General features: G+C 43.7%; 1 protein-coding gene across 1 annotated transcript in view; it reads left to right on the top strand.

Moving 5' to 3' along the window:
• The window catches only part of slc36a1 (solute carrier family 36 member 1), a 108651-nt gene extending 93593 nt beyond the window's left edge, over window positions 1-15058 (top strand). The window contains exon 12 of the mRNA XM_061724755.1: window positions 13239-15058. Within this exon, the coding sequence (XP_061580739.1) occupies window positions 13239-13513 (275 nt within the window). The 3' untranslated portion in view covers window positions 13514-15058. The remainder of the gene's footprint in view (window positions 1-13238) is intronic.
• Window positions 15059-16345: the final 1287 nt, after the last annotated feature.

The following is a 16345-nucleotide window of genomic DNA, read 5'->3' as shown; positions in this document are numbered from 1 at the left end:
TTAATAGCATGGCCTTTTCTCTTTAATATCATTGTTAATTAATTAGTCGCTGACAGACTGGTCCATAAAATTGAAATAAAACATGGTCTGTGATCATTGTGGATGGTGGCTGTGAGCAAAGCATGTGCGCTGTTAATTACTGTTCAACCAATGTCAGACAACATGTCGCCGCCCGTTCTGTTACGCGTCTTTAATGTGATAATCCTGTTTGTTTCTGGAAGACGCTCAGCAAGGGATGGTTTAGGAGCCCTCAGCAAGGATTTTGGTTTGGCACAGCAGGATTTATATAAGTTGAATTAATGCAAGACTACACCAAGTTTTCTTACGGCAAAGTCATTCTGTTCTGGACAAAAGAGGAGGGGGCAAAGAGGCTGTGTGTGCACTCAGAACATGTAATATACACAGTACTGGAGTTGAGGGGGGATGAGGGGGGATGGCATCCCCCCCTGAAATAAAAACGGTCAAAATCATCCCCCCTGTAAAACTGCCACCCCTCCTTTCCATCCCTTATGTCATTTCATCAATGAATGTGGTTTTACTGCTATTTCAACATTTAGAGTCATCACCAGAAAAATAACACCAGAAAAATAACTTATTTGACAATTTTCACCTGTTTCAAGTAAATTTTCACTTGAAATAAGTAGGAAAATCTGCCAGTCGGACAAGATTTATCTTCTCATTACAAGCAAAAATAATCTTGTTCCACTGGCAGATTTTTCTACTTATTTCAAGTGAAAATCTACTTGAAACAGGTGAAAATTGTAGTTTTTTCCAGTGATGAGTCTTGTTTTAAGTGTAATGAGAATTTTTTTACTAAAATGAGACATTTTAACTAGAAATAAGACAAATATTCTTGTTAAGATTTTGAGTTTTTGCAGTGATCCATTTTACTTATCCTGTGAAGGACAGAGTCATATTGATAAGTTCAAAAAAGTGTTTTTTATTGTTGTGTTTTGATGTATTTGATGTAAGCCCAGTGGATATTTAAAGCTTACAGAAGGCTGCATTTAACTGCTGCTATGTCATTCCTGCAGTATTTCTGCAGGTGTTTTGGTCACTGCTATTATTTGTAATATATTATATTATTTGTAATATATTATATTATTTGTAATCAGCACAAATTATCTGTCCCCATATGATCAAATCCACCATCCCCCTGATTTATTTATTTATTTATTTATTTTTTTACAACTTGAGTACTGAATAATATAAATGACTGTATCTCCTTATTGGGAAAGAAAAGTGAAAGTCACAACATTTCTCTTTTGCAGCGTTACACTGATAAATGCAGCCTGATTTTTGGTGAATCCTTCTGGCTCCATGTAATGTTCTCACTTCTGTACTTTTAGCTTGGGTTACACCTGACATACACTTAAAACCCTTTAAAACAGTTTTATAAAACACCCTGTTTGAGTTTGTAAGCTCAACTGTTACGGTTTTATGTTGATAGTAGAAAACATAAACATTTGGGAATGTATTTTCTCTTTTATGTGGTATAAACCCACCCCTGATTCCCCGAACATACATCATGTGACCATCACTGGAAGATGACACCCAGGCGGGTCGTAAACAACACGGAGATGGAGAAGCGAAGCAGTTTTGACCCTGTTGTCCTCAGTATCAGCTTCTGTAGCCGCGTCTGTAGTTAATATGCAGTAACTGCTTACGAGCGCGGGACAAGGCCACGGTGAGAGTAATCTGCAACCAAGGATGTTTCTAGTGGCCGGCCTGGTTTTACTCATGCACATGTTGGCTGGGATTACAGCGCACTAATGTGAATACAGATGTGATTTGTTTTGACCTGGTGTTTTTGGACCGAATACAGAGTAGTGGGATCGCATCCCTCACTATCACAGATCACTCGCTATCACAGATCCCTCGGTATGAATGAATGAAGTTTATTCAGTCATTGCAACACAAAACAACACCAAAAAACATTGTACACAGCATTAACTATTAAACCAAAAAAATGTGTTGAACAATAACTGAAAAGGCATAGGCAGAAGCAAACTGCTTATAAAAGCCTATCCTATATTAACAACTTTCTATTTTTGGCTACCAACCTCCAGAAAACCAAAAAGAGAATAGAAAAGCAAAGAAACAACAAAAGGCAAAGAAACAATAGAAAAGCAAAGAAACATTTACAGATGGTCAATTGCACTTATAAGCTTCAAAAATAGCTTTACAAACCATTTTCTTAAATACAACAAAAGAATGACATGTTTTGAAATTTATGTTGGCATCATTCCAGAATTTAACTCCAACGATGGAGACACATCTCCTTTTCATACCTTTTTTAGCTATTTGTACTGTGAAATTGCAGACTCCTCTAAGATTGTAGGGAGTCTCCTGAATTGAAAAGAACCTCTGTATTGGGTCAGGGAGCATTTTTGATTTTGCTTTAAACATAATTTGCATGATTTTAAAATAAAACAAATCATAAAATTTAATAACATGAGAACTTAGAAAAAGTGGATCTGTGTGAGCGTATAGTAATCAGCCTTATTGATGGTACGTATGGCTCGTTTTTGTTTTAGTTATTGAATTTAAGGTGGTTTTAAGGTGGTATCACAGATCCCTCACTATCACAGATCCCTGACCAAGTGTCCACGTGTCCAAGTCCTTAAGAGTTCTTCTTTAGATGAATTGTCCTCTGACACTTTTCTATCAGCTTTTGGCACTTAGATGGTCGTATTCTTGTAGAAATGAACATTTTTCCGGTTTAGCTGAACTTCGGGAGAGTTTGAAACGATCTCAGTTCCAGATCAGCTTAGACTGGGGCAATTAGGGCAAACCAGTTTGAACCGAGTTCCACTCTGGACCGAAGACTTCTTTCTTTTCTGGCCGCAGTAACGTCTCTTTAAGTTTATGACTTCTGCTCCCACTTTGGCAAAACTCGATCTAGTTTTTAGTGGAGCTGTGCTGCTGACTGTACGCTGAATAAACTAACCCTGAGCTAATTAATTGTAGTTTATGGAGGTCTCCGCTGCTCACTTAAAAGAGCTTTTTGAGCCTGTAGGGAAGACCGAGCCAAGCTGCACCTTTAATGAGCTGCAGTCCACTGATCAGCAGATCAGCCGACCTTGGGCCCGCCAGATGAAAGCGTGCAGTGGCCGGCCTGAGCGGGAGCCAGATCCTGCCTCCATCCTGCTGTGTACTGGTGGAGGAATGAACAAACAACACCAGATACCTCCTGGTCTTTCCTGTGTCTGGTCAGGGCCGTGCAGCTCGCCAGGTAACTTAAGCTGGGTAGATACTGAGATATTTTAAATCATTTGATTCAGCCAGTGCTTCAGCAGGCAGTTTAAAGGGGACCTATTACGGCATCTAATACCTATTTTAAACAGGCCTTGAATGTCTTAAAAACAAGCTTTTGATTGTTTTTGCTAAATAAATTAGAAATTCAGCCTCTGAGCCATGTCTTTATCTTCCCATTCTCTAACCTCATTATCTATGCAGGATTCTGAGTGGGCGGAGCTATGATAATGAGGCTCTGTGCTGATTGGCTGCCTGAATGACGCGATACACCGCTACGGAAAAATGGTGGAAGCTCCGGCCGGTGGAGTTATTTACACCGTGTCATAACTGCATGCGATGCGAGCGAGCGTCAGCGACAAAATCAATTCCATTGCTATATTTTCTATTGGATTGTCCTAACTGGCCGCGAGCGACGCGGCGCGCCGTTTTGAGCTGAACATTTGCCCTGCTTCCATTTTCTTTCCTTTCTTTCCGGTCGTTGAAAGCCGGTTGAAAGCGCTGTAGGAAACGGTCATGGATGAGGAACGGCTGATCCAGTTAGTAGAAATGAGAAGTTATCTCTATGATTCCTCCTCATTTCACTACAAAAACCTCAATAAAGTTCAGCTGCTGGAGGGAGATGGACAGAGAGCTGGAAGTTTCTGACCGTTATTTTTGTGTGTTTTGTCAGGATGCTGAGCAGACGTTAATTTACCGTTAGCTTCTGTTAATGTACTCTAGCTACTGTTAAACCGTTGAGGGAGGAGAGTTAGCTGTTAGAGTTGAACAACAATTAATAACAGAACTGCATATTAACGGTTTCAGTGTGGACAGAGAGCGTCCGATGTCACGCAGTGCTACGATAGTCGGACGCTCACATGCAGTTACACGGTGTTTAGTTGTGGGCGTGGTTTGTATTTTGGTTACGTAACGACGGCAGCAGAATCTTATTGGCTCGTAGATCCACATCACACTGGACGATCATCCGGGCGGCTGTACATACACTGCAGAATTTGGTTGCTTTCCTCCTTCTCTGAGTTGGCAGGCTGAGGGGAGACCACTTTATATATGTTAAAGCAAGAAAAAAAAACCTGTTTTTCATAATAGGTCTCCTTTAAGTTTCTTAATTTACAGTTTTTGACGTGACGGATCATGCTCTGGCTGTCGGCTCACCCCAGGTTACACCCCAGTCTGTCCATTGTTTATCTTCTAAAATATGATGTCTAATGTGTGTAAAAAGGACCCGCCCAACCTCCACGGAGATCTGAAGGCTAAACCCAACCCCGTCGGTGTTGATGGAGGAGCATAAATCAGGGTTAGAAAGAGCAGTAGGAATGGGTGATATTTTACCGTTCACGATAAACCGTCAAAAAAATTCCCCACTGTAAGAATTTGTATCTCGCGGTAAAAACGATCAATTCCCGTTGATGATGTTTTTGTGTAAAAAGGAAGGAAGGAAGGAAGGAAGGAAGGAAGGAAGGAAGGAAGGAAGGAAGGAAGGAAGGAAGGAAGGAAGGAAGGAAGGAAGGAAGGAAGGAAGGAAGGAAGGAAGGAAGGAAGGAAGGAAGGAAGGAAGGAAGGAAGGAAGGAAGGAAGGAAGGAAGGAAGGAAGGAAGGAAGGAAGGAAGGAAGGAAGGAAGGAAGGAAGGAAGGAAGGAAGGAAGGAAGGAAGGAAGGAAGGAAGGAAGGAAGGAAGGAAGGAAGGAAGGAAGGAAGGAAGGAAGGAAGGAAGGAAGGAAGGAAGGAAGGAAGGAAGGAAGGAAGGAAGGAAGGAAGGAAGGAAGGAAGGAAGGAAGGAAGGAAGGAAGGAAGGAAGGAAGGAAGGAAGGAAGGAAGCCCGAAAGCCGGAAGGAAGGAAGGAAGGAAGGAAGCCCGAAAGCCGGAAGGAAGGAAGGAAGGAAGGAAGCCCGAAAGCCGGAAGGAAGGAAGGAAGCCCGAAGGAAGGAAGGAAGCCCGAAGGAAGCCCGAAGGAAGGAAGGAAGGAAGGAAGGAAGCCCGAAGGAAGCCCGAAGGAAGGAAGGAAGGAAGGAAGGAAGCCCGAAGGAAGCCCGAAGGAAGGAAGGAAGGAAGGAAGGAAGCCCGAAGGAAGCCCGAAGGAAGCCCGAAGGAAGGAAGGAAGGAAGGAAGGAAGCCCGAAGGAAGGAAGGAAGCCAGCCCGAAGGAAGCCCGAAGGAAGCCCGAAGGAAGCCCGAAGGAACGAAGGAAGCCCGAAGGAAGCCCGAAGGAAGGAAGGAAGCCAGCCCGAAGGAAGCCCGAAGGAAGGAAGGAAGCCAGCCCGAAGGAAGCCCGAAGGAAGCCCGAAGGAAGCCCGAAGGAAGGAAGGAAGCCAGCCCGAAGGAAGCCCGAAGGAAGCCCGAAGGAAGGAAGGAAGCCAGCCCGAAGGAAGCCCGAAGGAAGCCCGAAGGAAGGAAGGAAGCCAGCCCGAAGGAAGCCCGAAGGAAGCCCGAAGGAAGGAAGGAAGCCAGCCCGAAGGAAGCCCGAAGGAAGCCCGAAGGAAGCCCGAAGGAAGGAAGGAAGCCAGCCCGAAGGAAGCCCGAAGGAAGCCCGAAGGAAGCCCGAAGGAAGGAAGGAAGCCAGCCCGAAGGAAGCCCGAAGGAAGCCCGAAGGAAGCCCGAAAGAAGGAAGGAAGGAAGGAAGGAAGGAAGCCTGAAAGAAGGAAGGAAGGAAGGAAGGAAGCCTGAAAGAAGGAAAGAAAGATAAATTCCCGTTGATAACGTTTTTGTATTGGTATTTTTTTTATTGTTATCGGGATAAATGCTAGAAATTACCGTGATACATATTTTAGTCCACACCGCCCATCCCTAGTCTCCACCGTCTATACGTCAGTCCTGCTCCCGACCGCCTGGCTGCTCGTCAATAACAGCTAATTGGAGTTGCTGGTTCTCTCACCTTCGCGTTGACACTGTTTTAGTGAGTCGCTGCTCTTTGGGGACTTTTATTAGTTATGCAGCCATTTCATTATTATCTGTCCAGGTCCCTCGCTCCCAACACCGGGGGTGATTGCTTCTGCTTTTCCTTTCTTTCTTTTAGCAGTTAATTTCTTTATGTGATGACAGGAATAAAAACAGGCCGGTCCTCTTCCCTGATAAGTACCTCAAATTACTTTCATTCATATTAATGTTTTTAAACCTTATTGCTTTTTCAGTGGAAGTTGTTCATTTAAAGCAATTCATTGTTTTTATTTTACAAAATTCCTGTCTGCTACAAATCAAGCAGCAACAAACAGGTACAGTTATAGGCAGTACTGGAGTTGTAAAAAAAAGCAGGGGGGATGGTGGATTTTATCATATGGGGACAGATAATTTGTGCTGATCACAAATAATATAACATATTACAAATAATAGCAGTGACCAAAACAGCTGCAGAAATACTGCAGGAATGACATAGCAGCAGTTAAATGCAGCCTTCTGTAAGCTTTAAATATCCACTGGACTTACATCAAATATGATATAATAGAATGCCTTCTCCGGGTGGGTGGAGAAGTCCTGCCTCAGGTGGAGGAGTTCAAGTATCTCGGGATCTTGTTCACGAGTGAGGGAACAATGGAGCGTGAGATTGACAGACGGATCGGTGCAGCGTCCACAGTTATGCGGTCGATGTACTGGACCGTCGTGGTGAAGAAGGAGCTGAGTCGAAAGGCGAAGCTCTCGATTTACCGGTCAATCTACGCCCCTACCCTCACCTATGGTCATGAACTTTGGGTAGTGACCGAAAGGACAAGATCGCGGATACAAGCGGCCGAGATGAGTTTCCTCCGCAGGGTGGCTGGACGCTCCCTTAGAGATAGGGTGAGGAGTTTGGTCACCCGGGAGGAGCTCGGAGTCGAGCCGCTACTCCTCCACATTGAGAGGAGTCAGCTGAGGTGGCTTGGGCATCTGTACCGGATCCTCCTGGACGCCTCCCTAGGGAGGTGTTCCAGGCATGTCCCTCCGGGAGGAGACCCCGGGGAAGACCCAGGACACGCTGGAGAGACTATGTCTCTCGGCTGGCCTGGGAACGCCTCGGACTCCCCCGGAGGAGCTGGAGGAAGTGTCTGGGGTGAGGGAAGTCTGGGCATCCCTGCTGAGGCTGCTGCCCCCGCGACCCGGTAACGGATAAAGCGGGAGAAGATGAACTTACATCAAATACATCAAAACACAACAATAAAAAACAGTTTTCTGAACTTATCAATATGACTCTGTCCTTCACAGGATAAGTAAAATGGATCACTGCAAAAACTCACAATCTTAACAAGAATATTTGTCTTATTTCTAGTTAAAATGTCTCATTTTAGTAAAAAACAATCTCATTACACTTAAAACAAGACTCATCACTGGAAAAAAACAAACAATTTTCACCTGTTTCAAGTAGATTTTCACTTGAAATAAGTAGAAAAATCTGCCAGTGGAACAAGATTTTTTTGCTTGTAATGAGAAGATAAATCTTGTCCGACTGGCAGATTTTCCTACTTATTTCAAGTGAAAATTTACTTGAAACAGGTGAAAATTGTCAAATAAGTTATTTTTCTGGTGTTATTTTTCTGGTGATGACTCTAAATGTTGAAATAGCAGTAAAACCACATTCATTGATGAAATGACATAAGGGATGGAAAGGGGGGATGGCAGTTTTACAGGGGGGATGATTTGGACCGTTTTTATCCCAGTTTTCCCAGATGTTCCATGTCACACGTACAGCACTGAAACCCCCCCCGTCCTACTTTGCCTGCCGTCCTAACGTCCTAACGTCCTAACGTCCTAACGTCTCCTCACGTTTCCTCACGTTTCCTCACGTTTCCTCACGTTTCCTCACGTTTCCTCACGTTTCCTCACGTTTCCTCCCCCTGTGATGTCTCGTCTCTCACCCTGAGCACAACGCTCCCCGACACTCCAAAGCCCCAGAAAGCGGAAAGAAAACACAGTAATCTTTCTTTGATTCTCCAACATCGGAGGTTGTGGGGCCAAATTAGTGTGCCGGGAGCGTCGGGGGCCGCGGCCGTTTGAAGCTGCCTGACGATGCGCACGCCGGCTCCCCCGGGGGACGGCAGCCAGCCTTTTAGCTCCAGCCTTGTGCTTTATTTGTAATGAAGGCTCAGCATATTCCTTAAGTTGCCTGCCCCCCCACGCCCCCATGCCGATTCCCTCCAGTCCTCCTTCACAGCGGCGCCGGGCCCGTTTGATGGCTCGGGAAGAGCAGCCTTCAACAGCCAATCTGCAGAAGTGACATGTTTGCTCTCCGGGACCTGGTGCCAGCAGGGAGCTCTCGGCACAGTTCTCACATGAAAGCTTGACCTTGCCGCTGCCCGGCAGGTTCGTCCGTGACTCCAGCACGCACGGACAAGCCATTGATTTTGCTTCAAAGGGTCTTTTATCAGCCCCCCCGACGACGTACTGCCCGGCTCGTCCTCTCCGCTCAAACACGGAGGAGACGGCCGCGGATGGAAGAGGGCCGTCCTCTCTTCTCAGGTGTGCACGACACGCACCCGAATCGTGAGACGTCAAGTTGCAGCGGCCGACTGCTTCGCTCCGTCTCCGTAGCAACAGGTCGACGTGACTCCGGTCTCTGGTGTTCAGCATCACGGGCTTCGCTGGAACTGGCACGTTTAGAAATAGAAATAGAAAGCCTTTATTAGGCCCTATTGTATCTGTAGGAATTCTTTTTTTATTCTTTCTTATTCTGACAAAAGGAAGGCCTTTTTTCCCCCTAAATGTGCCCCAAAAGTCACCAAATTTTGCACCCAAGCCAGGCCTGGCGAAAAATTTGATATTTAATGGTTTGCATTAATGGGCGTGGCAAAATGGCTCAACAGCGCCCCCTAGAAAACTTTGTGCCTCAAGCCCCACAATACGGTTTGACGTACTTGCACGAAAATCGGTACACACCTGTATCATGTCACAACTTAAAGAAAAGTCTCTTGGAGCCATGGCCGAAACCGAACAGGAAGTCGGCCATTTTGAATGAATCGCGTAATTTTGGATCAATTTATGCCATTCCTTCGAGAATTAATACGGCCCGAACCGTAACGTGCACCCAGGTGTGTTATACATCAAAATGTGCGTCTCCATCCTGCGACGACGCGCATTACTTTTCTCTTTCAAAAGTGTTACCGTGGCGACGCTAGACGCCAAAAAGCGCGCCCATCCTTCATCTGGTTGGTTCATATTTGATAGTTCCCCAAAAGTCACCAAATTTTGCATGCAAGCAAATTTGATATTTCATGGTTTGCATTAATGGGCGTGGCCTAACGGCTCAACAGCGCCCCCTAGAAAACTTTTCTCTGCCATAACTTTTGAATGGTTTGACATAGGAAGTCGTGGGTGGTGTCATTTCTGATATGCTTATGGGGGGCGGTGGCCGTGAGTGCGAGGGCCCCGTTCATCGCTGCTTGCAGCTTTAATTATCATTATACTGGTGAGATTGGGCAGTGAGATTAGGCAGCAGCTCCGTAAAAGTGCACACATGCAAAGACTATGTAAAAAAAGACTGTGTAAACAACAAAATGAGAAACAGGAAACATAAATATATATACACTAGACCCTCCAGGAATCCGCGATTCCGTGATCGCGGAATTTTTCGCGGATTTCACGGCTGTCCGTGGATTTACAGACCTTCCGTGGATTTCAATGTCTGGTGCAGAAAAATCACTTTTACTGGGGTTAATATTGCATATGTCCGCGCTGAATATGCGAATTATGCGGGGCTCGCTTCATTTCACCGCATCATCGCCGCATTTTCGCATAAAGTTTGGAAAAAGGGGGGAGTGTTGTGAGTGACATGTCGGAACGCCCGGTCGCGACGTGCGGGACCCGCCCGGGGACCTCCGCACCGCTCGCAGAAACCGCCACCCCCCAAACAGCAGCTCTCACCCGCGGGGGTGAGAGGAAAAAGAGAGTGCCGTCTCCGTCGAGCCCCCCGCTTGCGCGGTGGGCGCGGCTGCCGGGGGACTCTGGATCCGCGCTGACCGCGTACCACTGCGCCCGCGAGGGCCGGCGGAGGCGGAGCTCCCATCCACTTGGGGGATAGTGGCGGCGGACGCGTGGGGTGACGGAGCTGTCTCGTCCCCCTCGTCGCGCCGGTGCGCCCGGCAATCACCCGAGCACTGAGCCGCGGGCTGGAGGGAGAGAGACGGCCGGCCTCCGGGCCGCCACCGCTCCTCTCCTCTCCACCTGCTCTCCTTTTTTTTTTCTCTTACGACCTCAGATCAGACGAGACAGCCCGCTGAATTTAAGAGGGAAGAGCTCAGCGCCAAATCCGCAACTTCCTGCATAATTCGCATATTTTGCAACTTTCCGCATAGGCTATTCCACGAGTTCCCGCATATTCCGCAATTTCACCGCATAAAAGCACATAAAAAACCTGCACATTTAATCGCATAATCAATGATTTTAGCCCGCAGAATCAATGATTTTAGCCCGCGGAATCAAGGATTTTAGCCCGCGGAATCAAGGATTTTTGCCCGCGTTTTTCTGGAGGGTCTAATACACTATAAAAATGAGTGAATGAGAGAATAAAAATGCACATGAATGAGTGGAAGAATATTGAATGTTTCTACTCATGCACGCTCAGCCTCCCTAACGTCGCCTCGTCCTTCCCGTCTTGTGTTATTCTGGAATTAGCAAATAGAAATAGTTTGATAATCCTGATTAAAGATTTAGTCACGTTTTAATGTCACACCATCGTGGTTCCTTTTGCGGACCACGGAAGAGAAGCACTTTCCATCGTCGTTAAGTCTTCAACGCAGAAGTATTTACAATGAAGCTGAATCTGACTTTTAACGTTGATGCTTAATTTTAAACTCGAGCTGTAATTTCATATCGGCTTCATCCGCACTCGCGTCGTCGCGTCTGAGCTGCTCGTTTTTAAATTAGCACCTCAAGAATAAGCCGATTTAGGGAGGGGTTCATGCTGGATGTTCTGTCAGCTTTCTCCTTCTTTAGGGGTCGCCGCAGGGGATGGTTACGCTCCGCATATTGATTTGGGATAGGCTTTACATCGGACGCCCTTCCTGGCACAAACCTGCACACGTATCCGGGGTCGGACTCTCTGTCGTCTCGTCTTTTATTATCTCACTGCCAGACTCTTTTGCCCGTGTGAGGTTCAGCGTCGCGCCCAAGAACCCCCTCTGACTCTGACACAGTGTCGTCATGAACGCTGGACCGGGCGTCGGGTAAAAGGACAGACATTCAAGGCTGATCCCGTCCCTTCAGCTGCATCGCAGCCGCCGCGGCTACAAAGTGTGTGAACTCCTGGAAATTAACTGGTTGTATTAATTTGCAATAAACTGCACTGAAGCCCGTGTAAAAAAGTAATTATGATTTACCACATCTTTATCCATTTCACCCACTAAACATTCATGGTCCCGCTGGAAAAAGTAAATTAATGGAAGAAAACATTCATTTCCTTGCTGTTGTATTTTAATTCAATAATTTCATGTATGTGTATAAGTGTGTATATAAAAAACTTGAGTTGATACTTCAACTTCTACAGGTGTATTTTTAAACCCTAGTATCTATACTTCTACTTGAGTAATGAATGTGAATAGTTTTGGAACCTCTGCGCCGTAGGCAAAGCGCCGTTTTGACGCAGAACCATAACTCAGCCTTAAGGAACCATGCAGTTCCTCGACTGACCACTGGGGGGACTCGACCTCCAGTTGACCCTGTATTAAACTTTGCAGCAGAAATAAACGTGTTTACAGAGCAGGACGTTAGTGGGGAGCGATTGTCTGCTCCGTGCAGAAACTTGATTAGTCCCTGACTGACCGATCAGAAATATCATCCTCCGTTGCTTCATCCGGGTCAGAATATCCGGTTGGACCAAACAGCCGTCTCTCTCGTTCACATCAATGGAAAAAGCGTAGTTTTTACCTGCCTTGTATCGAAATTTAAATCACAGGATTATTGTTTTTTTAAACTTGGTATTAGTTGGTTAAAAGGAACACTTGTAGTGTTGTGAGGGTGCAGCGTATTTTTATCCCCAAACTGGCAGAAATCCGATCAGTACTTCCAAAATAAAGTCAGCTCTTCAGCAGCTACAACCCATAGCTACAACCGTGAAAGCTTTTATTTATTTATCTTAAAATGGTTAAGCGGTTATAAAAGTGTACGACGGAGTATTAAGGCCAAACTAAGACAAAAAAAAAATATAGGAAATTACGAGAATAAAGTCATAATGTTGCGAGAATAAAGTCGTAATAGAATAAAGTCGTAATATTATTAGAATAATGTCGTAATATTACGAGAATAAAGTCGTAACATTACGAGAATAAAGTCGTAATATTACGAGAATAAAGTCGTAATTTATGAGACCTCTAACAGGAAGAGCATCTTCTCCCTGTGTTAAAATGAGGAATAGCCTATTGAGCATCTTGTGAAGTTATATTTATATATTAAGAATATATTTAATATTACGACTTTATTCTCAAAATATTACGACTTTATTCTCGTAATGTTACGACTTTATTCTCAAAATATTACGACTTTATTCTGGTAATATTGTGTCTTTATTCTCGTAATTTTACGACTTTATTCTCATATTATTATGACTTTATTCTCGTAATTTCCTTTATTTTTTTTTAGTTTGGCCCTAATACTCCGTCGTAAAAGTGACACCCGCTTAAGGGGGCTGAATAATTTTGCACGCCCACTTTTTCAGTTTTTTAATTTGTTAAAAAAGTTTGAAATATCCAATACATTTAATTCCACTTCATGATTGTGTCCCACTTGTTGTTGACTCTTCACAAAAAATTAGTTTTATATCTTTATGTTTGAAGCCTGAAATGTGGCAAAAGGTCACAAAGTTCAAGGGGGCCAAATACTTTCGCAAGGCACTGTAAATATGGTGTATGTTCTTGTCCTTGAGAAGTCCCTGTCCTTTGTTGTTGTTGATTCTTGTTGTCTGTGTTTCTATGGGTTAAAGCCCAACCCGAATTTCCCACACGTGGGACAATAAAGTGTATCTTATTATTAAGCTCCACCCTTCCCCTCTCACCTCCGTCTCCGTCTCTGTCCTCCTTCCACCTCCAGGCGGCCTGGCCATCCTGGTGCCGGAGCTGGACCTGGTCATCTCCCTGGTGGGCTCGGTCAGCAGCAGTTTCCTGGCGCTCATCTTCCCGCCCATCCTGCAGCTCCTGGCGTTCCACACGGAGGGCCTGTCGCCGCTGGTGACGCTCAAGAACTCGTGCATCAGCCTGGTGGGGCTGATCGGCTTCCTGACGGGAACCTACGTCGCCATCGAGCAGATCATCGCCCGCAACGCCACCAAACACGAAGAGACGTTCTCCACGTACATGGTGCAGTGACGGAGCCCAGAGACTGTCCAGCAGGGGGGGAGGGAGCGACCCACTCCGGCCATCGTAAACTACTTTAGGGCACATTTTCTTTTTTACTTTTACTCCTCTGATTTGCTGCTGTCGGACACGGATGGTAACTTTTTACATGTAACTTGTTTTTTCCTCTTGTGTCCAGTCGTGTCTGACAGTCGTGGTTAAATCCAGAACAACAGATTTAGTGCAATCCAACAGTATCTCTAAAATAGTAAAGGCTTCGCAGTCGCTTCGCCTTCAACAGATTTCAAATATAAGAGGGGCTTTTTCGAGCTAATTTATCGTTTTAACAGACCGGACACGTTCAAGTGTTGGATGCTTCAGTCAGAAAATCAAACTACCTCATTTACTGGTATGAGTTTGAACATCCAGAGCTGTTTCTGACATTGTGTGGATCCTTTGACCCTCGTCCCGAAACAGCTTCGTTGCAGTTTTACAGCCGCCCACCTTCTCTTTCAGAAAACCACAAAAAGGAAAAAAAAAAAAAAAAAAAGTGTTGCACTTTGATTTATGCCTTATTCGGTGAAACTGTGCACTACTTTAGTATTTTTAGGTGACACATTTCACAAACTTTAGATCTACTAATTAAGGAACAAGTAAAATCTCAATTATGAACCGTTTTGGTTTGGGTAAGACTTGTGCTGCTTCAGTTTCTCTTGTCAAATCAGTTCCTTATGTTCACTCTTCGACCCGAGCTCATGTAAATATTTAAGATATGAGGCCGTTAGGATGTAATTAGGATGTAATTACAGCAATCGTGTCTCATTGTTTAGTTTTTTTTACGGCAAACGAACCTCGGTTGCTTGAGTCCGCGTGTACTTCCGCTTGCGGCCACTAGGTGGCAGAGCTGCAGAATGCAGACCCATTTTTTCGTACCAGTGATCAAAATGAACAAACGTTTTATTCAAACCGACCTGCAAATGAGATTGATATTTGTCCGCCGCCTCAGCGTCCGTGGGACCAGAGAAGAGTCTACGTACATAATTTCTGGCGTCAGGCTCTGAAGTTTCCGTCCCGTAAACGTCTGGGGCTCCAACATTCGGTTAACGTTATAAGTTATGTTGATTATCAAAATTCGTTGTCACAGACTTCTTAGTTTGTGCATAAGTCTCTATAGCTCGTAGGAAAGCATAAACTGGTCGTAATGCCGTACAGGAAGTGCAGGGGGCGGTACACAAGCGTGGGAATGGCGCTGAAGGAACTGAGAAAAGTTTCCGCCGACGGTTTCAGTCTCACGTCCGTATCTTCCACCATCTTTACGCTCATGAACCGCTGCTTGTGTAAAAGCCGCTGTCAGCATTACTGGGCAGTTTTCCAGCGAGACACATGGACGACACGTCGGAAATAATCGATGATTAACTAAAACTAATCACAAATAATAGATCATTGTTAGTCGATGTCCTTATTCACTGATGTGACAGATAGAAAGTGCAGAATCTACCGTGACAGTAACCGGCTTGTAGCACCCTATAATGTAATAATTTCACCCTATAATGTAATAATTTCACCCTATAATGTAATAATTTCCTGTAAAAGGTAATAACGCCTGAAAATGTAATAAAATTTGCACTTAACTCAATCGAAAATGTAATAAAACCCAATAATGTAATAACTTCACCAATAATGTAATAAAATATCCTGACTGATATTGTAATAACATTTTTACCAATAATGTAATACCTTATTACGTTATTGGGAATTTATTACATGGTACTTAAAGTCTGCAATTTAACCCAATAGTCATTCTGGTGTTTCAAATCCAGCGTATATAACATTCTTAAATACTTAAAACACAAAATGTAGAACTCTGGACTGAAAATGAACATATATATTACATTATTTGTCAAGTATTATTACATTTTCAGTTTTGAAAAAAAAAGACCCACCTGAAAATGTAATAAATTCCCAATAATGTAATAAGGTATTACATTATCGGCAAAAATGTAATTACAATATCAGTCGGGATATTTTATTACATTATTGGGGAAGTTATTACATTTTCAGGAAATTATTACATTATAATTATAATAATTAATAATTAATAATAATTATAATAATGTAATATATATGTTCATTTTCAGTCCAGAGTTCTACATTTTGTGTTTTAAGAATCTAAGAATATTATATACGCTGGATTTGAAACAACTGAATGACTATTGGGTTAAATTGCAGACTTTGAGTAGCATGTAATAAATTCCCAATAATGTAATAAGGTATTACATTATCGGCAAAAATGTTATTACAATATCAGTCAGGATATTTTATTACATTATTGGGGAAGTTATTACATTATTGGATTTTATTACATATTCGATTGAGTTAAGTGCAAATTTTATTACATTTTCAGGTGTTATTACATTTTCAGGAAATTATTACATTATAGGGAATTATTACATTATAGGATGCTACATGGCTCAAGTCAAATTCAATCCAAGACATCTGTCTCTTTTATGAAGATTTAAAAGCTAAAGGATCTGATAATAACCAAACTGGCAGCACAACGACCACCGAACCATAAAAACCTCTGACTTCCTGTAACACAAACCAATCAAGACTTTAGAACACGTCGGCATGTTTTTGTCGGAGCGCTTTCTGCGCAGCACCTTGTCTTTTAAAGTTTTATTTTTCAATTATGTTCAGTTTTTTTTTTAAATGTGTTTTTATGTTCAAAAGTATTTACTAAATTAACGGTTGGGTATTTTTTTAAAGAGATTTCTTTCTTTTTTGTTTGTTATTATGGTTGGAACAGCATGCGGTTTCAGAGCCGGCGTCGGCGTTGGTTCTGTCTGATTACAGAGCGGTTCTGCA

The sequence above is a fragment of the Cololabis saira genome, chromosome 7 (assembly GCF_033807715.1).
Source record: "Cololabis saira isolate AMF1-May2022 chromosome 7, fColSai1.1, whole genome shotgun sequence".
Lineage (NCBI taxonomy): Eukaryota > Metazoa > Chordata > Actinopteri > Beloniformes > Belonidae > Cololabis > Cololabis saira.
This window is presented reverse-complemented; position numbering and strand designations above follow the sequence as displayed.